Below are 24,514 nucleotides of genomic sequence, written 5' to 3' on the forward strand. Positions count from 1 at the left end.
CTCTCATACAGAGGTCAGCCTTGCAGCCTACTACCTTCATTTCAATTACATGCACTACTATTTCTAAGAATTTATCAGTTGCTAATCACTGAGCTAAACTACTTCTATAAACTATCTCCAAATTTACCAGCATGCTTTTCTAGGAATAATCCATGTGAAGTTAATAGGAAAGGAGGAAAAATGTCTGCTCAATTTTTTTTAAGTGCCATATTTAAATAAAGCAAGTAAAGGGTTACACCAAATTAAGCAAATTCATGAAGTCTTCAAAACATTTTAAGTGTTATGAATCTCCAAAATACATGTACTGAAATGGAGCTTTATCCAATTTTGACAGGATAACTTTATTTTCTCCCAAATCACCTTATGGAACTGTTACCACACTGAATATTTTGAGAACAGTCACTTCATTTATTATATATAATATAAATTTATTTTATACATATAACAACCTTATGGAGCAAGTTATTATCAGCATGATGTTAAAAAATTAGAAAATTAACAGTTTTAGTGAGGTTCAGGAATTTCCCCAATATCACACAACTAGTAAATGGTAATGGAGCCAGACATTTATTGTAGCAGATGCTTTTGGTGAGCTTCTTTTTCAGCTGCAGTGGTACTGAATAGTTCTATATGTATTTTAACTCATACTAACAGTGTCCCAGTTGAAAACCACCACATATCTTTCAAATTTCTGCCTCAGAGTTTCTCAAAAGTCATTAGAGTCAGCCACTTGGTGGCAAGTTGATTACAGTAGTAACCCCTTCTTTTATGGAGAAGGGGTTTATCCTTCTGAAATTTATCCTTTCTGAAATTGCCACAAGTTCTGGAGACTGGTTGTGTTTCCCTTTTGATAATTGCATACATTTTCTGTTCACAAAAACAGATATCTTTCCATTTCTATATCATATATGTTATAAATATGTAATCTCAGGGTGTGACTATATTCCTAAGCATAAAACCAAAGTATAAACCATTAAAAGAAAGAGTATGTGACTACATAAAAAATACCTTTGGTTCAAAAAAATTACTATGCACATGTATTGAATAGGCAAATGTCAAAAATGGCAAAGATATTTATAAGTTACAAGAAATTATTTTAAATGAAGAAAAAGGATCAAATGATTAGAAAAATGTTATATAAAAAAATGAAAAGAAAAGGAAAAAAAGGCAAAATGACCAAAAAATATTTTTTAAACTTAACCTAATTACTAATTAAATAAATACACATTCGAATAATAACACATTACTGCCAGAGTCCAGCTCCAACAACCAGGGAATCAGCCTGAAGAGATGGGCAGTGTCGGCGAGTTACGATGCAGCTTCTCATTTAGTTTTCTTGGACTGCATGTTTATTTCAAGCTTTAGATTCTCTTTTATACTTTTACAAAGCTTTAGGTCAGAAGTTTGACATTTTCAATTTCCCCTCACAGATTTATTGCCTCCATACATCATTGTTGTCCTTCAAGCAGAGTCCTTCTGCTTCAGCGGTTCTCTCAGAATTGTGTTTACTTTAACTCATGACTACATTGTAACTCGTGCTTATATCTAGGCTGCATACCGGAAACCTCAGTTTATTTCTTATCTTTCTAAATCTTGTTTGACCCTAGTATCCTGAGCTCACTATCTCTTAAAAAGGCTTCTAGTTATTAATATCTCTAAAACTCCTAATCTCTATAAGCTATAGTAAAATATGCTAACATTACAACATTCCTTAAATCTTTAGCGTCTAACTATTTTTAATTATTCCTAAGCCTTAAATTCAGCAAACTCCTTTGCCATAAACATTTCCCTCACAAATAAGTTTCAGATAGCAATCCCTCCCATGGCCTCAAGCTGCGGCCTATGTGCTCATCCTGGAACACTCTTTTGTAAAGATCCTTGAACATATCATATATGAAATGAATCGCCAGTCCAGGTTCAGTGCATGATACTGGATGCTTGGGGCTGGTGCACTAAGACGACCCAGAGGGATGGTACGGGAAGGGAGTGGGGAGGGGGGTTCAGAATGGGGAACACTTGTATACCTGTGGTGGATTCATGTTGATGTATGGCAAAACCAATACAATATTGTAAAGTAATTAACCTACAATTAAAATAAGTAAATTTATATTTTTTTAAAAAAGATCCTTGAACAAATGTCAATGATTAATTTTATGAATTATTCTCTGAGCACAACTGCAAAAGGCTTTGTGCCTTCTCATGCTCCTCTCAAGAACGATAAGCATCTTAATATTCTTTTCAGTCAACTCACCGGAGGAAAGGAAAAAAACAAGTCAGAATCACAAGGCCTAACTCCTTCATCCCGGGTCCGTGCCTGCGGGACAAAGAGAGGGAGTTGGGGCCGTGCCTCCATTTTGTCAGTAATGCCTAATGCGGCTCCTGAAATATTACTTTAAAATACTCATAATGGTAATTTTTAGACAGAATTATAATAAGCTGTATGTGTGTGTGTGTTTCAAATGTGAGGAAAATGAGTCTTCTCACCATCTGCTAGTTAGACTGTAAGTTAGGACAACACTTTTAGAAAGCAATCTGGCAATATGGCAAATAAAAGCCTTAAAATTATATATACATTTTGATCAGCTAATCCACTTATACTAATTCACTGTAAGAGAACATCATCACAGAACAATTTATAATAGAAAAAAATTGCAAAGCAATCTAAATGTCCAACAGGAGAGAACTACTTATATTACACTGTAACCATAAAATGATTATGTTCCTAGTAGTGATTAAATCAATCAGTATTTGGGGAGAAACCAAGAGGAGAAAAAAAAAATCACCAAACAGTGCTCTAAAGACAATGTGAATGTGTGTGGAGCAGTGGAGGGAGTGAGGAAATTTATGGGTGTAACAGGCATTTTTCACGTAATCAGGGTCTCTCTGAGCCACTCCCAGGTGCCTGATTCCAAGCCTATTAAAATTATATTTCTGCCCAACTTCTTCTGAGTCAGGGATGCCACCTCTTGTCTGAGATTAAGTCATGTCAAAATTGCACGGGAGACTATCAAAAGACCAGAAAATTCTCAGAATTAAATTAGTTAAATTCGCTTTCATTTTAAAATTCATTATTCAATGTACAGGGCATGTTTGGTGAGAACAAAAGCAGAATGGTGAAATTAAGCACTACCTATATCATCTCCAACAGTTTGGATATCATCAATCTAAAGTTAAGTATAAAGTGATCAGTATAAGTATTTTTGGCCACTTCTCTCTTCTGCCCAAATTCACAAGGAATACAGCAACACCAAGAGTCTTTATGTCTTGCCTGGGGAAGGCTGTGCAAAGAGAAGGACCTGGCATCCTGGGCCATACTGCCCAAAGCTGAACCTGGTTCAACATAGCCCTTTGAGCTTAGCTGCCATACCTTCCACAATATCCTGCCTGGAACAAAAAGAGTGCCTGGGAAGGTCCAATTTTCCAGGATACACCACTTCCTGCCATTGACTTTCAAGTCCAGTGCTGATTTTTTCCCAGAGTTTGAATCCAGAAACTTAATCAGCACCTCATTTTCCTTGGGTTTCCTATCTTAAGCAACGATTTTCAGGCCCAAAGGACAATTTCTCTTCAGCAGTAAAATGTCCTGTTTGACTAAAGTTTAGAATGTCATGGATTATCCAAACAGGACACAGTTCACATACCCCTAGAGCTTCACCGTATAAGCTCCACTACCCATGGACAGATCAAGAGGAACAAAAGTGGCAGTGAACTCACTGTCGGCATCACAGAGCCTCGGTTGCCATGGCACCAATTCTAGGATGAAAACACAGAGAAAGCAAGTCATAGAATGAAAAGAAAAAAGAGAAAATGTAATAATCATGAAGAATGACAGAAAAATATATGGTCAAACTTACATTTGAGAGATTTGTCTGAAACTGAAACATCTAGAAAAATTCAATTTTTTTCAGGATGGCTTTCTTTCTTGGGGCAATTGACATATCTGAGAGGACTGGTTTCTGAGGTATTTTTGAAGTTAAAAAGGGAAAGAACTGATTTGGAAGGTTACATGCTAATGAAATACTAAAAATAAACATTATCAATAACAAAATATTTTAAAAGGTTAGACTGTCATCATCAAAGCAACAAAGAATGAAAAGTTTTTAAAGCAAGTCAATGAGGGAGATTAAAGATGAGTCTGCAAACACAATGTGAAAGTATCAGTGGGTCTATGACTTGCAGATACATCACTGGTGCTTCCAAAATGGAAAATTAGAGTAACCTTAAGTTATTACTAGAAGAAGCAACAGGAAGCAGGGCTACAGTACAAGGACCTGGTTACTATTAACTCAGAATTATTTTTCCCTCAGGTTGCTTTCTGCTGGAACTAGTGGACATGGAACAGAGTGAGTGGGCTACTTCCAATATTGCTGTCTTTGTCAGCTTGGATTAGAGACTTTCTGGCTGGTTTAGGACATCTGGTATCTCTGTGATAAAATAACTAAAGCTTGGAGAAGAAAGACGGAGCCTAGCAAAAGGAATAGAGTCTAACAGAAGTAACATCTGAATCTGGTCTGACTCCTACCTTGCTAGGAGACATTGTGTGCTCATACTCAGCATGTTCAACTCTTTGAGACCCTTTGGATTATAGCCTGCTAGGCTCCTCTGTCCATGGGAGTTTTCAGGCAGGAATAGTATTACCAAGAATTCAAATGCACCTCATTGTCAAGACTACCCTGTGTCTACTTACACAGCAAAAAATAAAAAAGAATTAAAGTTCTGACCTTGAATGGGATTTTTGCTGGAACTTTTGCCAAAGTAGTTCATTACCTTGAAAGCTGCTTATGGGAAATAACTGTTTTAAACAAATCTTTGTTCACAATAGCAATCATTTTTCAGAGAAATTTGTTGTATCAAGATAAAATAAGATGTTAAGCCATAAACCAGATTCTGAACAACTTTCTCAAATATAGTGTTTGAAGTAAAACTATTTAAGGAAGACAAGAAGCCAAAATAATAAGATTAATAGAATTTTCCCAGAGGGATAGAAAGGCATAACCATGACCAGGAAAGAGTAACAGGTAGAAGCCATAGGCAGATTAGATATAATTTTTCACTCTAGGCATCCTATTTGTAGAAAAAGATAAACCAAGTTGAGTTAGAGCCAAATATAAACTCTTACCCTCTGTGGGCTTCTGTTCAATCATTTTAAAAGGATGAGGCAGTATTCAAGAGTTTAATGAGCATTACGGGCTCAGTGGTCAAGAATCCACCTGCAATACAAGAGACCCAGGTTCAATTCCTGGGTCGGGAAGATACCCCAGAGGAAGAAATGACAATCAACTCCAGTATTCTTGCCTGGGGAATTCCATGGCTAGAGGTACCCGGTCAGGTACAGTCCATGGGGTCACAAAGAGTCGGATATGACTTATCGACTGAGCATGCATGCATAGATATTAGGTAATGCATATGAAATCTGCTGACATAGTAATCAGCAAATAGCAAATACTAAACACTATCACCTAAACATAATAAAAACCAGGTAGAGTGTTTATATCCATTGAGACAGGAGAAGGTAATTTGAAAACCTAAGAAGATATAAAATCCTTGAGGTTGAGGGTATGATAGGAGACTCTGAATGTTAATTGAGGCCCTAGGTTTTCTTATACTCATGAGGATTAAAAGTTACTAGACAGTTCCAGTGTGAATCAGTCCCTGCCACCGGGAGTATACTCAGGGAATGCAGACCAACTTTTAACACTGCTGTACAAACTGATAAAGATAGGCAGGGAGGTTACTTTTAGTGGGTCATGGGGAAGATACCTGGGCTTCCTCAGTGGCTCAGTGGTAAAGAATCTGCCTACCAAAGCAGGAGATGCAAGACACAGGTTTGACCTGGGTCAGAAAGATCCTCTGGAGGAGGATATAGCAACCCACTCCAGTATTCTTGCTGGAAAAATCCCACAGACAGAGGAGACTGGTGGGCTATAGTGCACAGGGTCACAAAGAGTCAGATACAACTGAGCATGCTCCCACAAGAAGATACTCCGGATTTGGGAATTTGTTAAAGTGAACGTTCAATGTCATTTGAAGAAACACATATGCTAACAGGGGGAGCTCTAGGAGCCTTAAAGCAACAGGTGATACCCAATATGGAGCTGGTTTTAAATCCAGAGCCTGTCTGTGGGTGTCAGGTGAGCAGCAAACTAGAGGGGCCATTACTAGGTGAGTCTCACCGATGGATTCAGGAAGGCCTTTTCAGCTTTGAGCTCAACACTGAAAGTAAAACACACTTGGGGATTGAATGATGCGCTCTGATTGTCCCTGCTGCTCCTGAGGGATGGCCTCTAGGGACAGTATGTGTCCAGAAAGGTATACATATTAAAACGGAGAGTTTCTTGGCATTTTATTCTCTCTCTTTTTTTTTTTTTTTTTTTTTCACAGCTAAAGAGAATCCTTTGTAAGGCTCAAAGTGTGGCAGAATGTCACCAGGACCCCCAAATTCTTCATCTACGATCTTTAACAGAGCACAAGTGGTAGCCCCTTGACTGCCTGTTGCAATGTCCACTGTGTGTATATATTATTGCTACAGAAGGAGGGCTGTGAATGTTCCTTTGGATTTTTATTTATAAATATATTTCATATTATAGACAAGGTAATAGATCAAATAATATATAATTTTTTACAAAATCTTCATTCTTCCTGGTAGAATCACATCTATCCAGCATACAATTGTTCAAAAATCCCATCAGGAAGTTTTAAGCTGACACTTCTCTGCTTTGCATTATTTTTCAGATAAAGAAATGATAGAAGCTAATGAGCTTCATATCACTTCAAAGGAGATAAAACTTTGTAAGTAATCTATATTTATTTTCATTAAGTGTAATTAAGATTGAAGAATTCCTGTATTTGCAGTGAAAGGAAAAATAAGCATGTAGTCTCAAGTAGAATCCATAGTGACCCAAGGCAGGGAGAAAAGGGCCCTGGGTGAATTGAACTTAGAACAGTGAGGCAGGAACAGAGGAGTTTTTTATTAGGAAAGGAAAGAAGACATTCATGAGACTACCAGGTTGTATTACAGATAAAAATTTGAAAGAAAATCTGTTGTTTCTTTCTCTTTTTCTTTGATGACATTTTCCTTTTTCTTATTGTGAATCCTGATTAACGTCTGCTCATTCAAGAGCCACTGTTAAAACATCAAAGACTTCTCACATACTCTTATTCTTACCTTAATTTTGAGGTGAGATACACTGATTCTGACCATGAGTGAAGGGGGAGTTCCCATTCAAATATAACATCCCTGCAATGCACCTCCCTTCCACTATTTTTCTTTATCTAGTTTCTTTGCCCTGTTTACACAGAATCTTACCTACCATAGTCAGTTCAACTGTACTTACCCACCATAGCCAGTTCAACTGTATAAGTAAAATTATGGTCACAATAAAAAGTGTGATGGCTGTTACTATACATATTTTAACTATATATCAAAATTTAGGTTGTCTAGTTCTGATTTGAGGAGACGGCAATGGCACCCCACTCCAGTACTCTTGCCTGGAAAATTCCATGGATGGAGGAGCCTGGTAGGCTGCAGTCCATGGGGTCGTTAAGGGTCAGACACAACTGAGTGACTTCACTTTCACTTTGCACTTTCATGCATTGAAGAAGGAAATGGCAACCCACTCCAGTGTTCTTGCCTGGAGAATCCCAGGGACAGGGGAGCCTGGTGGGCTGCCGTCTATGGGGTTGCACAGAGTTGGACACTACTGAAGTGACTTAGCAGCAGCAGTTCTGATTTGAAGCATCATATTATCCCTTCCAATCACTGAATTTCCAAAGTCTTCTCTAATGAGCCCATCACCTGGGATGTATTGCTTATACTTCATCTCAACTCACACATCTGTTGGTCTTTCTGAATGAACACAAAACTCTTTTTATACTTGATCTCCCTTTGGTATTTGATGGAAGCTGCTAGTTTGGAAGATACCTGCCTCATCATCTTAATGATGTACCTGATGTATACTATAGAGAGAGACTGTGAGAAATATGTAAATAATCTTTTCCTATAGTATATAGCCTCAGTCACAGCTTTACTGAGGCTAGTCCTCCACATGCACAAGTGGAAATTTGATATAGGCAAGTGGCAGAAGAACAAATTGAATACAATACATAAGGAAACACAGCTAATATATACATAGCTGACATCTGTGTAGGGAAAAAAGTTGGATTTTAGAATCAACATGCTCAGAGTGACAATAAAATTCAATGCTACATTGAAGGTGTTTTTTCCTAAGGCTCTAGAACTGGAAAGGAGAGAGAGTAGAATTTACTGAGATAATGAATGTTAATGATGGTCACGATAAATGCTTCATACATAACAGCAGTTGCTGTTATGCTCACTACCTTAGAAGCCAAATTTTAAAAATATGTTCAGAAATTGGTTCAAGTCAGAGAGCTTGCCTGATAGCTCAGTTGGTAAAGAATCCGCCTGCAATGCAGGAGACCCCAGTTCAATTTCATTTCGGGTCGGGAAGATCCGCTGGGGAAGGGATAGTCTACCTACTCCAGTATTATTGGGCTTTCCTTGTGGCTCAGCTGGTAAAGAATCCGTCTGCAATGCCAGAAACCTGGGTTTGATCCCTGGGTTGGGAAGATCCCCTGGAGGAGGGAAAGGCTACCCGTTACAGTATTTTGGCCTGGAGAATTCCATGGATGTATAGTCCATGGGGTCACAAAGAGTTGGACACGACTGAGTGACTTTCACTTTCATAAAAAGTGCCAAAAATTAGGACACAGGACAAGTAGAAGTTAAATACCAGCTCTAAGAAACTAATAGATACTGTCTAAAATGGAATCTGTGGCAATGTCTTCACCACCCTGCTTCAGTTAACAGAGCCATCCAGGACAGATATCTTGAAAAAATGTTAACTGACAGCATAGTAAGGTACTCTTTTTGTACTGACCTAATTCAACTTCATAGTAATTTATTATTTTTTTACAACATGACAAGCTTTAATATTTCTTCATTCATCTTTTACCTCTTATTCATATAAAATGATTCTCTTTGTCTTGTTGAAGACAAGCCTTGAATTCTGCTTTTCTGCTATGAATATTGCCAGGCCATTTTTTTTAATTGAAGTAAAATTGACTTGCAATATTATATTAGCTTTAGGTGTACAGGATCATGATTCAATAATTTTATACACTACAAAATGATCACCACAATAAGTCTAGTCACCATCTGTTACCATAATAATTTGAATTTTGATTTTTCTTAGAATTTTCCAAAATTCTAAATAAAATTTTCTTTGCAACAAGGAGAAAAGAAATTAGATGTATGTATGAGGGTGTATCTTATGAAACTTTACATCAAAGAAGAATTAAGGTCAATGCAAACATAGAAAACAATCTTGACTCTATGTTACATGATGTCAGTGAAATTTATATTCTGAAAAAAATAAGACTGTTACAGGAGGTGCTGTGGGAGCATATAGTAACATATTGGCTCAGGTTCTCAAAACTCTGCTCTCATTGTACTAAGCTAGATCATTGGGAAATGAGTGAAATTCAGAACCATATGGAGCCCTTTCACAAAAGTGCGTTAAAGGAGTAAATAGAAGTCAGAAGATTAAAAAAATGACCTTTCAAGAGAAAGACATGGCTAATATAATGATCATTCCCTTCATAGATCAGAAGAATGCACATCTCAGAAGCCAGTAATACCTCTGGGCCTGTGAGTGAGTTCATTCTCCTGGGCTTCCCCTGCCGCAGGGAGATCGAGATCCTCCTCTGTGTCGTGTTCTCCCTCATCTACCTGCTGACCCTGCTTGGGAACACAGCCATCATCTGTGCTGTGTGGTCAAGCCGGAAGCTCCATACACCCATGTACGTCCTCCTGGCCAACTTCTCCTTCCTGGAGATCTGCTATGTCAGTTCCGATGTGCCCAAAATGTTGGCCGACATCATCTCCCAGACCAAGAGCATCTCCTACGCTGGCTGCCTGCTCCAGTTCTACTTCTTCTTCTCCATGTGTGCGGCTGAGGGCTACTTTCTATCTGTGATGTCCTTTGATCGGTTCCTTGCCATTTGTCGACCTCTGCATTACCCCACCATCATGACTTATCAAGTCTGTGCCCGATTAGTGGTTTTCTGCTGGGCAGGTGGCTTTCTATCAATACTGATGCCTGCAGTTCTTATGTCTCGGGTGCCTTTCTGTGGCCCTAATGTCATTGACCATTTTTTCTGTGACCTGGGACCATTGCTGTCACTGTCCTGTGCCCCTGTGCCCAAAACTACTCTAACGTGTGCCACTGTAAGCTCGCTTATCATTTTCATCACCTTCCTCTACATTCTTGGGTCCTATACCTTAGTTTTGCGGGCTGTACTTCGGGTCCCAGCTGGCTCAGGCAGGAACAAAGCTTTTTCTACGTGTGCCTCCCATTTCTTGGTGGTTTCCTTGTTCTATGGCTCAGTTATGGTGATGTATGTGAGTCCAGGCTCCAGGAGCCATCCTGGGACACAGAAATTTGTGACCCTGTTTTACTGCATGGCAACTCCATTCTTTAATCCTCTGATCTACAGCCTCCGGAACAAAGATATGAAATATGCATTGAAGAAAGTCCTCTGTGCATCAGAAATTTCTAAAAATACAGAGAAATGATATACATTTTTACATCATTATTCTCTCAAGAATTCAGAATTTCTCTCATTAAAAAAAACTATTTTCTGGGTATGTCTGAGTATTTGACTTCTTAATCGCATAAAAGTATGATTCATTACACACACCAAAAAACTCTCATCTTATCTCAAAAGAAAATACCCACAGTTCCAAAGATCTATTGCAGCAAAATTTCATAGTTTTTATTCACCAGTGTATTAATACAATTTTTATGTTTTAAAGATTTTTTTGTAGTCCTAAAACTAATGTAATCAAGTTGGTAGATACAAAACTAAGGCTCATGTTTCCAACTTGCATCTTGGCTTTTATCCTAATACTGTTTTATGCACTTTAAATTTATCAACTATTTTTTCCCAATTATAAGTTTTTCTATAATGAGAAATATCACCAACTTACTATGCTCACGAAAAAAGCCAGTTGCTTATTTATAAGATCAAGGACTCAATATCTGTCACTGAAACAGTAGTGTTTTTCACTTGTGTTTTCCTTAATACCAAGCACTGATGAGCTATACACAGTATGTAGCAAATTAAAATAGGAATTTATATGGTTTCTTCTTAAGGAAAATTCTTGGTCCAACTTTGAAGAGAGTACAAAGACAAGCACATATTCACATGTGCCAAATCATTAAGTATTCCTTACTCAAAACTGCATTTCTGCACCTTCCAAGCTTTAAGTAGAGGAACATTTACTGTTAGCAGAAAACAAGCATGAGAAACCAGAAAACAGACTCTGCCAATTAAATCAAGACAGTCAGCACTTAATATAAATTTTTTGGCTCGACTTGATCATCTGCCTGTACTCTGAAATGTTCATGTTTTATTTTTTAATTAAAAAAATTATTGAGGCAACATTGGTTTATAACATTAGACAAGTTTCATGTGTTCAACAATATGTATCATATTTTAAACTGTAGCACAAAATTTATTTTTCTGGGGAGGGGTTGCTTTGTAAATTTTCTCCTATATAGTAAAGAAAATCTTCTGATTTGACTGACAATGTGCAATCCAAACCAGACTTCAATTCATGTTTTCTGTTTTTATGTAGAAAACAGGGTTCTTACTTGCACACAACAAGTAAAGAAGGCTTTAAAGCCCTCTTTCAAGTTATTCTGACTTTGGGGAATATTTCCTGTAATAAAATATGCCAAGTAGTGAGGCTGCTGAATCACCGTAAAATCAGAGAATTCCAGGCAACCAACCAATCCAGAAGGGTTAGTTTCTTCTTGCTCTCTGCAGATTACTGAGACTGCACCTTCCTATGGCAAATCTACTATGATGTAATTATAGCAGGTTTCTTATCTGCATACAACAGAAGCTGACTTTGGCTGATTAAGCATGACAATGGGGAAGATTTATTGACAGGATATCAGGAATGTCACAGAATCAGTGAAAGTGAAAGAATCAGAATTGAAGCTCAGCATCAAAGATGAATGTGCAAACCATCCTGTGGAACTGGTCTGAGGAAAAATCACTATCACTACAGCCATGCCTACTGCTGTGAGCCACCAGATGTCACAGTGCTGCCTATCCTGAGTATGCCTCAGATGGTAAAGAATCTTCCTGCAGTTACTGCACTAAGATCCTGCCAATTCTGCACCAGGGATTTGTCTTTCCTGCAATAAGTGTGCTAACTGCTTCAGTGCTACTTTTTCCCCAATATTTCAAATTGCTATCCCCTACCATCCCATTTCTCCATCCTGCATCACTATCCTGACTCAGAACCTGGGGTAGTTGTACCTGCTTGGTGGAACCAAGAGTACATCTCTCTACTATAGCTGCAACAGAGGCTGGGAGAGCTAATACCTATAAATAAAAACTCCAGTTATACAAAGATACAAAGAGCTCCAAGTCTCTACTGAGATACTCGGCAACAAAAACAAAAGAAAAATACCAACTATAACAACACATTCATTTCGACTCCCCTGTGATATGCCTGCATTATATCCCCTTTAGAAGTTCTGTAGGGTAGGATTTAGCTAAATAATCCACCTATGTAACAACAGGAAAGTCACAGCAGGATGAGTAAGAGGAAATAAACTTCACTGTGGGTAGTTGAGGGCTTGTCTATCTCACAATGAGTGCTGTTAGAACTTAATATGAAGTTTATAAGTTATTACTACACTCTGGAGTTCTGAGAGACAGAAGTTCAACTAAAGGGAACCAAATTGTCCATCGTCTGAGAAAATCTCTATTAAGTGCAGTGAGATTTAAGGCTGCCCACAGGCTTTACTTAGAACTGGCAAGGAATGGATAAAGATTCTTCATTTACTCTTTCACTTTGAGTCAAAAAGTTTTAGCCTGAAGGTTAATGGGCCACAATTAACTAAATAGTTAAGATCTTCCCTTACACCTAGGTTTTCATGGTGTCTGAAAAAGATATTCATATATGAAATTAAATATCTTTGGTTTTGCCCTAAATGTTAGATACATAGAATTTTCAATAACAAGAGGAGAGTGAAAAAGTTGCTTAAAGCTCAACATTCAGGAAACGAAGATCATGGCATCTGGTCCCATCACTTCATGGGAAATAGATGGGGAAACAGTGGAAACTGTGTCAGACTTTATATTTTGGGCTCCAAAATCATTGCAGATGGTGACTGCAGCCATGAAATTAAAAGACGCTTACTCCTTGGAAGAAAAGTTATGACCAACCTAGATAGTATATTCAAAAACAGAGACATTACTTTGCCGACTAAGGTCCGTCTAGTCAAGGCTATGGTTTTCCTGTGGTCATGTATGGATGTGAGAGTTAGACTGTGAAGAAGGCTGAATGCCGAAGAACTGATGCTTCTGAACTGTGGTGTTGGAGAAGACTCTTGAGAGTCCCTTGGACTGCAAGGAGATCCAACCAGTCCATTCTGAAGGAGATCAACCCTGGGATTTCTTTGGAAGCAATGATGCTAAAGCTGAAGCTCCAGTACTTTGGCCACCTCATGAGAAGAGTTGACTCATTGAAAAAGACTCTGATGCTGGGGGGGATTGGGAGCAGGAGGAGAAGGGGACAACCCAGGATGAGATGGCAGGATGGCATCATTGACTCGATGGACGTGAGTCAGAGTGAACTCCGGGAGATGGTGATGGACAGAGAGGCCTGGCGTGCTGCAATGCATGGGGTCGCAAAGAGTTGGACACGACTGAGTGACTGAACTGAACTGAACTGAGGGCTTATTTAGCTACATTGGGATGAATTATATTCCATTTTCTCTATATTTTAAAAAAATTATACAAATGATGTACTTTATACTTAACAATTTTCATCATAAAAAACAAAACTGAACACAATAATGAAAATCCTCATAGTTCCACACCTCTATACACCTACTTCTCTCCACAGGAATGTGTTAGGTTTGGTGGGTATACATCCATATTTTTTCTGTGCATTTACATATAAAATATAGGTTTTGAACGACTATATAAATTGGAATATGCATTGGAAGGACTGATGCTGAAGCTGAAACTCCAATACTTTGGCCACCTGATGGGAAAAGCCAACTCATTGGGAAAGTCCCTGATGGCTAGGAAAGATTGAAGGCAGGAAAGGGGGTGACAGAGGATGAGATGGTTGGATGGCATCACTGACTCAATGGACATGACTTGGAGCAAGCTCTGGGAGTTAGTGATGGACAGGGAAGCCTGGCATGCGGCAGTCTATGGGGTTGCAAATAGTCAGACATGACTGAGAGACTGAACAGCAAGAACAATAAATTAGATTATACCTAAGTATTGCTCTACAAATGACTGACTCTCTGATCACTTCCAATTTTCACCTAAAAAGCAATGTCTAAGAGAAGACTTTCATCCAGCTCTTGCAGAGTCTTCTGTCAGTTTGGAACAAATTAGGGCAATGAAGCTGAAGATACAGTTCTTCAGGAAAGACTTTCTTCAAGGAGATGGTACATGGATGTGTGAGAGAACTACTTCCAAAATACAGTGTACTCAGTGGGATTTTTTGCCATCAAAATCGGGGTTTAAAATAGGAAAACCAGTGAAATAAGAGGATAATGATTCTTTCTAAGCAAAGAAACTGTATTCTGAAAAATGACAATTCACTTACTTGTTTAACCTCAACAAGTTTTTGAACTCCTTAATTATACCTCAGATTTCTCTATGTATACCTACACTTTCCAGTACAACAGCCATGACCCACATGTGGCTATTGACCACTTGAAATGTGACTACTAATCCTAATGAAGAATGTAATCATTGTAAAATCACACACCAATTTTGAAAACTTAGTATAATAAAAGAATGTAAATATTTCATTAATAATGTTTAAGTTGATTATAAATTTAAATGATACTCTTTGGGATAAATTGAGTTAAAATATATTATCAAAATTAATTTCACCTATTTCTTTCAATGTTTCTTTATGCAGTTATTAGAATATTAAAAACTACATATGTGTTGTTCGTGGTTCACATTGTATCCCAGAACCGGTTTAGAAAGATCTCAAAGAATCTAATGGCTTAAAATGCCATTCATATGTTGATACTTCTTAGGTTTTTACCTCCACTTGCAACCTCAACTTACACTTATGGACTTGCATATAAAATTGTCTACTTATAAATCTCCACTTGGATATTATTCATCCATTTTTAAGTGTATATTTCTATATTTTATTTCAGCGAAACTACTTTAGTCATTGTCTTGACATAGTAAGAGAAATTCTGGCTAATGTACATAATTCTTATATTGGTTAGTCTTATTCTGTCATGACACAATAAAGCAGATTCCTCTGGTGTATATATAAATACATACATAAATCTTTACATTTTAATTTCAGGTTTTCCCATGGAAGCAATCTCCTTCACTGAAAATTTGGATGCTGCTAATTAAATCTAACTTTTGTGTGTGTGTCGTGCTCAGTCACTTCAGTCGTGTCCGAGTCTTTATGCCCCCATGGACCGTAACCTGCCAGGCCTCTCTGTACATGGGCTTTTCTCAGCATGAATACTGAAGTTGGTTGTCATGTCCTACTGCAGGGAATCTTCCCAACTCAGGGACTGAACCCTCGTTTCTTGTGTCTTCTGCATTGCAGGCAGTTTCTTTATTGCTGAGCCAGCAGAAAAGCCCAACTTTTGTGTATGAGAACAACATAAATATGAGACATATAATGTAAAAATCATGAGCAAGATTTCTACTTATTAAATAGGGCATTGGACAGAAATTGTTAGCTCTTTTTTTGAGATAAGTTGTCAAGCTTGTCAATTCTACCTTCTTCTTAATACCAGCAAAGATTATTTATGTTCCAAGGATATATTTTCCTGCATTCTCAAAGTACTGCACTCACTCATCCTCTCCCGAGGTGGTCTCTACTCTTATTTGTATTTGCGAGAAAATCAGGAAGGAGAAAGAATATCAGGAACCCCAACAGATACTAAAACCTGAGAATGCTCAATTTCCTTATATAAAATGGCATAATATTTGCATGTAACCTAAGCACATCCTGTATACTTTAACCCATCTCTAGGTTACCTATAATACCTAATACAATGTAAATGTTATGTAAGTAGTTATAAGCACAATGTATATGTCACGAAAATAGTTGCTTGTATACAACAAATTCAAGTTTTTCTTTTTGGAAATTTCTGGATTTTTTTTTTTTTTTTTGATCCCCAGTTCCTTGAATCCACAGATTCAGAAACTACGAATACAGAGGGCTGACTGTATTTATGTATTCCTAGGGTTAAGATGGTTAAATTAGAGATGCCTTTTGAAAAACAACACTCACAGAAAACTAGAATTAAGATTCCTTATTGATTGTTAAGATTTTTTTCAGAACTTTCTCAACAAAAATGAAAAACATTTATATTTTATATTAAAATCTCTTTAATAATCAGATATATTTAAGTCATATATTATATTCTACTGGTCTACACTTACTCTTGGTAAATACCACACTATTTCATTTTGTGAGATCCAAGAGGAAGGGAATATATGTACACATACAGCTGATGCACTTCCCTATACAGCAGAAACTAACACAACATTATAACAAAATTATACTTCAATTTCAAAAAAGTAAATGTCAAGACTTTAAGTTCAAGCTATAGCTCAGTGGAGCCACTGATAAATCAGTACGACTAGACCTAATTTAAAAGATTAAAATGTTAGGATTAGACATCAAAATTGGAAATGTATCTTCATGCAAAAATATGCAGCGGGTGTTTTCTAATGTTTGACTAAGTTTGAAATCACTTCAGCACTAAGTTATTGCTGAAGCTATTCCATAACAAAATTTTAGCATAACGTTTCCTCATGAAGTGCAATATTGTAAATTAAGTTCCTATTTTAGAAAACAAGAAATTAGAAGAGTAGAAATTACCTCTGAGGGACTCAGAGAATTTTATAGAGAATTACATGAAAATAAGTGCACCATAAAGACAGAAATATAGATCAATGGAACAAAATAGAAAGCCCAGAGATAAATCCATGCACCTATGGACACCTTATCTTTGACAAAGGAGGAAAAAATATACAATGGAGAAAAGACAATCTCTTTAACAAGTGGTGCTGGGAAAACTGGTCAGCCAGTTGTAAAAGAATGAAACTAGAACACTTTCTAACACCATACACAAAGATAAACTCAAAATAGATTAAAGACCCAAATGTAAGACCAGAAACTATAAAATTCCTAGAGAAAAACATAGGCAAAACACTCTCTGATGTAAATCATAATAGGATCCTTTATGACCCACCTCCCAGAGTAATGGAAATAAAAGCAAAAATAAACAAATGACATCTAATTAAACTTAAAAGCTTTTGCACAACAAAGGAAACTATAAGCAAAGTGAAAAGACAGCCTTCAGAATGGGAGAAAATAATAGCAAATGAAGCAACTGACAAAGAATTAATCTCAAAAATATACAAGCAACTCCTGCAGCTCAATTCCAGAAAAATAAATGACCCAATCAAAAAATGGGCCAAAGAACTAAACAGATATTTCTCCAAAGAAGACATACAGATGGCTAACAAACACATGAAAAGATGCTCAACATCACTCATTATCAGAGAAAAGAAAATCAAACCACAATGAGGTACCATCTCACGCCAGTCAGAATGGCTGCGATCCAAAAGTCTACAAGCAATAAATGCTGGAGAGGGTGTGGAGAAAAGGGAACCTTCTTACACTGTTGGTGGGAATGCAAACTAGTACAGCCACTACAGAGAAGAGTGGGGAGATTCCTTAAAAAACTGGGAATAGAACTGCCTTATGACCCAGCAATCCCACTACTGGGCATACACACCAAGGAAACCAGAATTGAAAGAGACACATGTACCCCAATGTTCATACAACACTGTTTACAATAGCTAGGACATGGAAGCAACCTAGATGTCCATCGGCAGACTAATGGATAACAAAGCTGTGGTACATATGCATAATGGAATATTCAGTTCAGTTCAATTCAGTTCAGTCGCTCAGTAGTGTCCGACTCTTTGCGACCCCATGAATTACAGCACGGCAGGCCTTCCTGTCCATCACCAACTCCCGGAGCTCACTCAAACTCACGTCCATCGAGTCAGTGATGCCATCTAGCCATCTCATTCTCTGCCGTCCCGTTTTCCTCCTGCCCCCAATCCCTCCCAGCATCAGAGTCTTTTCCAATGAGTCAACTCTTCACATGAGGTGGCCAAAGTACTGGAGTTTCAGCTTTAGCAACATTCCTTCGAAAGAACACCCAGGTCTGATCTCCTTTACGATGGACTGGTTGGATCTCCTTGCAGTCCAAGGGACTCTCAAGAGTCTTCTCCAACACCACAGTTCAAAAGCATCAATTCTTCGGCACTCAGCTTTCTTCACAGTCCAGCTCTCACATCCATACATGACTACCGGAAAAACTATAGCCATGACTAGACGGACCTTTGTTGGCAAAGTTATGTCTCTGCTTTTCAAAATGCTATCTAGGTTGGTCATAACTTTTCTTCCAAGGAGTAAGCGTCTTTTAATTTCATGGCTGCAGTCACCATCTGCAGTGATTCTGGAGCCCAAAAAATAAAGTCTGCCACTGTTTCCACTGTTTTCCCATCTATTTCCCATGAAGTGATGGGACCAGATGCCGTAATCTTCGTTTTCTGCATGTTGAGCTTGAAGCAAATTTTTTTCACTCTGAACTTTCACTTTCATCAAGAGGCTTTTTAGTTCCTCTTCACTTTCTGCCATAAGGGTGGTGTCATCTGCATATCTGAGGTTATTGATATTTCTCCCGGCAATCTTCATTCCAGCTTGTGCTTCTTCCAGTCCAGCGTTTCTCATGATGTACTCTGAATAGAAGTTAAATAAGCAGGGTGACAATATACAGCCTTGACATATTCCTTTTCCTATTTGGAACCAGTCTGTTGTTCTATGTCCAGTTCTAACTGTTGCTTCCTGATCTGCATATAGGTTTCTCAAGAGGCAGGTCAGGTGGTCTGGTATTCCCATCTCTTTCAGAATGTTCCACAGTTTATTGTGATCCACACAGTCAAAGGCTTTGGCATAGTCAATAAAGCAGAAAGAGATGTTTTTCTGGAACTCTCTTGCTTTTTTAATGATCCAGAGGATGTTTTCAATTTGATATCTTGTTCCTCTGCCTTTTCTAAAACCAATTTGAACATCAGGAAGTTCACAGTTCACGTATTGCTGAAGCCTGGCATGGAGGATTTTGAGCATTACTTTACCAACGTGTGAGATGAGTGCAATTGTGTGGTAGCTTGAGCATTCTTTGGTACTACTGCCTTTCTTTGGGATTGGGATGAAAACTGACTTTTCCAGTCCTGTGGCCACTGCTGAGTTTTCCAAATTTGCTGACATACTGAGTGCAGCACTTTCACAGCATCATCTTTCAGGATTTGAAATAGCTCAACTGGAATAGCCTGACTTCACATTCCAGGATGTCTGGCTCTAGGTGAGTGATCCTGCACCATCGTGATTATCTTGGTTGTGAAGATATTTTTTGTACTGTTCTTCTGTGTATTCTTGCCACCTCTTCTTAATATCTTCTGCTTCTGTTAGGTCCATACCATTTCTGTCTTTTATTGACCCCATCTTTGCATAAAATGTTACCTTGGTATCTCTAATTTTCTTGAAGAGATGTCTAGTGTTTCCCATTCTGTTGTTTTCCTCTATTTCTTTGCACTGATCCTTGAGGAAGGCTTATCTCTCCTTGCTATTCTTTGGAACTCTGCATTCAGATGCTTATATATTTCCTTTTCTCCTTTGCCTCTCACTTCTCTTCTTTTCACAGCTATTTGTAAGGCCTCCTCAGACAGCCATTTTGCTTTTTTGCATTTCTTTTCCATGGGGATGGTCTTGATCCTTGTCTCCTGTACAATGTCACGAACGTCTGTCCATAGTTCATCAGGCACTCTATCTATCAGATCTAGGCCCTTAAATCTATTTTTCACTTCCACTGTATAATCATAAGGGATTTGATTTAGGTTATACCTGAATGGTCTAGTGGTTTTCCCTACTTTCTTCAATTTAAGTCAGAATTTGGCAATAAGGAGTTCATGATCTGAGCGACAGTCAGCTCCTGGTCTTGTTTTGGCTGGCTGTATAGAGCTTCTCCATCTTTGGCTGCAAAGAATATAATCAATCTGATTTCAATATTGACCATCTGGTGATGTCCATGTGTAGAGTCTTCTCTTGTGTTGTTGGAAGAAGGTGTTTGCTATGACCAGTGCGTTCTCTTGGCAAAACTCTATTAGCCTTTGCCCTGCTTCATTCCATATTCCAAGGCCAAATTTGTCTGTTACTCCAGGTGTTTCTTGACTTCCTACTTTTGCATTCCAGAGAAGCGAAAAGCCAAGTAGAAAAGGAAAGATATAAGCATGTGAATGCAGAGTTCCAAAGAATAGCAAGAAAAGTTAAGAAAGCCTTCTTCAGCAATCAATGCAAAGAAATAGAGGAAAAGAACAGAATGGGAAAGACTAGAGATCTCTTCAAGAAAATTAGAGATATCAAGGAAACATTTCATGCAAAGATGGGCTCGATAAAGGACAGAAATGGTATGGACCTAACAGAAGCAGAAGATATTAAGAAGAGGTGGCAAGAATACACAGAAGAACTGTACAAAAAGGATATTCATGATCCAGATAATCACGATGGTGTGATCACTCATCTAGAGCCAGACATCCTGGAATGTGAAGTCAAGTGGGCCTTAGAAAGCATCACTATGAACAAAGCTAGTGGAGGTGATGGAATTCCAGTAGAGCTATTTCAAATCCTGAAAGATGATGCTGTGAAAGTGCTGCACTCAATATACCAGCAAATTTGGAAAACTCAGCAGTGGCCACAGGACTGGAAAAGTCAGTTTTCATCCCAATCCCAAAGAAAGGCAATGCCAAAGAATGCTCAAACTACCTCACAATTGCACTCATCTCATATGCTAGTAAAGTAATGCTCAAAATCTTCCAAGCTAGGCTTCAGCAATATGTGAACCGTGAACTTCCTCATGTTCAAGCTGGTTTTAGAAAAGGCAGAGGAAACAGAGATCAAATTGCCAACATCCACTGGATCATGGAAAAAGCAAGAGAGTTCCAGAAAAACATCTATTTCTGCTTTATTGACTATGCCAAAGCCTTTGACTGTGTGGATCACAATAAACTGTGGAAACATCTAAAAGAGATGGGAATACCAGACCACCTAACCTGCCTCTTGAAAAATCTGTATACAGGCCAGGAAGCAACAGTTAGAACTGGACATGGAACAACAGACTGGTTCCAAATAGGAAAAGGAATACATCAAGGCTGTATGTTGTCACCCTGCTTGTTTAACTTATATGCAGAGTACATCATGAGAAGTGCTGGGCTGGAAGAAACACAAGCTGGAATCAAGATTCCTGGGAGAAATGTCAATAACCTCAGCTATGCAGATGACACCACCCTTATGGCAGAAAGTGAAGAGGAACTAAAAAGCCTCTTGATGAAAGTGAAAGAGGAGAGTGAAAAAGTTGGCTGAAAGCTCAACATTCAGAAAATGAAGATCATGGCATCTGGTCCCATCACTTCATGGGAAATAGATAGGGAAACAGTGTCAGACATTATTTTTTGGGGCTCCAAAATCACTGCAGATGGCGATTGCAGCCATGAAGTTAAAAGATGTTTACTCCTTGGAAGAAAAGTTATGACCAACCTAGATAGCATATTCAAAAGCAGAGACATTACTTTGCCGACTAAGGTCCGTCTAGTCAAGGCTATGGTTTTTCCAGTAATCATGTATGGATGGGAGAGTTGGACTGTGAAGAAGGCTGAGTGCCAAAGAATTGATGCTTTTGAAAGGTGGTGTTGGAGAAGACTCTTGAAAGTCCCTTGGACTGCAAGGAGATCCAACAGTCCATTCTGAAGGAGATCAGTCCTGGGTGTTCTCTGGAAGGAATGATGCTGAAGCTGAAACTCCAGTACTTTGGCCACCTCATGCGAAGAGTTGACTCAATGGAAAAGACTTTGATGCTGGGAGGGATTGGGGGCAGGAGGAGAAGGGGACGACCGAGGATGAGATGGCTGGATGGCATCACTGACTGGATGGACGTGAGTCTGAGTGAACTCCGGGAGATGGTGATAGACAGGGAGGCCTGGCATGCTGCAATTCATGGGGTCACAAAGAGTTGGACACGACTGAGTGACTGAACTGAACTGAACTGATAATGAAAAGGACATCTTTTGGGGGTGTTAGTTCTAAAAGGTCTTGTATGTCTCCATAGAACCGTTCAACTTCAGCTTCTTCAGCATTACTGGTTGGGGCATAGACTTGGATTACTGTGATATTGAATGGTTTGCCTTGGAAATGAACAGAGAGCATTCTGTCGTTTTTGAGATTGCATTTTGGACTCTTTTGTTGACCATGATGACTGTTCCATTTCTTCTACGAAATTCCTGCCTGCAGTAATAGATATAATGGTCATCTGAGTTAAAATCACCCATTCCAGTCCATTTTAGTTCACTGATTCCTAGAATGTTGATGTTCACTCTTGCCATGTCCTGTGTGATCACTTCCAATTTGCCTTGATTCATGGACCTAACATTCCCGGTTCCTATGTAATATTGCTGTTTACACCATCAGACCTTGCTTCTATCACCAGTCACATCCACAACTAGGTATTATTTTTGCTTTGGCTCCATCCCTTCATTCTTTCTGGAGTTATTTCTCCACTGATCTCCAGTAGCATATTGGGCACCTACCTACCTGGGGAGTTCCTCTTTCAGTATCCTATGATTTTGCCTTTTCATGCTGTTCATGGGGTTCTCAAGGCAAGAATACTGAAGTGGTTTGCCATTCCTTTCTCCAGTGTACCACATTCTGTCAGACCCCTCCACCATGCCTGCCCATCTTGGGTGGCCCCACAGTGTATGGCTTAGTTTCATTGAGTTACACCAGGCTGTGGTCCTACTGTGATTAGATTGACTAGTTTTCTGTGATTATGGTTTCAGTGTGTCTGCCTTCCAATGCCCTCTTGCAACACCTACCGTCTTACTTGAGTTTCTCTTACCTTGGACATGGGATATCTCTTCACGGCTATTCCAGCAAAGTGCAGCCGTTGCTCCTTACCTTGGACGTGGGGTATCTCCTCACTGCCACCCCTCCTGACCTTGAACGTGGAGTAGCTCCTCTCGGCTCTCCTGCACCCATGCAGCCACTGCTCCTTGGATGTGTGGTTGCTCCTCCCGGCCGCCGTCCCTGGCCTTGGGCATGGGTTAGCTCCTCCCAGCTGCCGCCCCTAGCCTCAGGTATGGGGTAGCTCACTCAGCTATTAAAAAGAATGCATTTGATTCAATTCTAATGAGGTGGATGAAACTAGAGCCTATTATACGGAGTGAAGTAAGTCAGAAAGAAAAACACCAATAGTTTATTAATGCATATATAAGTAATTTAGAAAGATGGTAATGATAACCCTGTATGTGAGCCAGCAAAAGAGATACCGATGTAAAGAACAGACTTTTAGACTGTGTGGGAGAAGGTAAGGGTGGGATGATTTGGGAGAATAGCATTGAAACATGTATATTATTATATGTGAAATAGATCACCAGTCCAGGTTCAATGCATGAGACAGGGTGCTTGGGGCTGGTGCTCTGGGATGACTCTGAGGGATGGGATGGGGAGGGAGGTGGGAGTGGGGTTCAGGATGGGGAACACATGTACACCCATGGCTGATTCTTGTGAATGTATGGCAAAAACCACCACAATCTTGTAAAGTAATTAACCTCCAATTAAAATAAATTTTAAAAAAAGAAAATAAGTGTACCTTTGGACTGGATTGTAGTGATCCCACAAAGTCTACAACTCTTTGGCTTACACTGAATATGAACTAATCTTCATGTATCTGCATATAGAAGACGAGGACCTGCCTCCTAAAGTGACAGTACTGGCAAAATGTGGAGAGTTGATCAAGACAATATAATCTTACTAAGAACCCTTGTTGGTGCCCAAAACAATACTTAGAATAATGGGATACACAAAAGAAATTCTGCTAAATTTTCTCTGATATTGAGGATTTTGTTTAAAAGTCTGGTAATCTGGTTATCTGAAGGATTACTGGCTAAATATTCATATGATTGCAATACGCTGGCATTTGCTATGCTCTAAAAAAAAGAACTGGCTTTGATGAAGGCAGAATTTGAGGATGTTAAGTCAGCAAAATGTAATGCATACCAAAAGAGAAATATGTGAAAATCTTACTAAATCGTTCAAAACAACTATATCTAAGGTACAAACATATCTGGTCCATGAATAATAACTTCTTAAGACTTAAATCATGGGTCTAATGGACTTTTCAAAGTCATCTTCCCAATATTTGAAAAGAAAATGAAAGGGAAAAAAACATAACCTCATTCATCTCATGATCTTGCATCCTCCTAAACATGAATTATGCATTATGTTAAATTCGACTTTTGGAGCCTTTAAAAATTTCCTTTGCTAAAACAC

General features: G+C 38.6%; 1 protein-coding gene across 1 annotated transcript; it reads left to right on the forward strand.

Annotated features, from left to right (window-relative positions):
• Positions 1 to 9,628: 9,628 nt before the first annotated feature.
• LOC120853683 (olfactory receptor 11H6-like) lies at positions 9,629 to 10,594 on the forward strand. The gene has a single exon (XM_040227637.1). It carries the CDS (start codon positions 9,632 to 9,634, stop codon positions 10,592 to 10,594), a length of 963 nt encoding a protein of 320 aa, XP_040083571.1. The 5' UTR covers positions 9,629 to 9,631.
• The last annotated feature ends 13,920 nt before the right edge of the window (positions 10,595 to 24,514 follow it).

The sequence above is a fragment of the Oryx dammah genome, unplaced genomic scaffold, assembly GCF_014754425.2.
Source record: "Oryx dammah isolate SB20612 unplaced genomic scaffold, SCBI_Odam_1.1 HiC_scaffold_26, whole genome shotgun sequence".
Classification (NCBI taxonomy): domain Eukaryota; kingdom Metazoa; phylum Chordata; class Mammalia; order Artiodactyla; family Bovidae; genus Oryx; species Oryx dammah.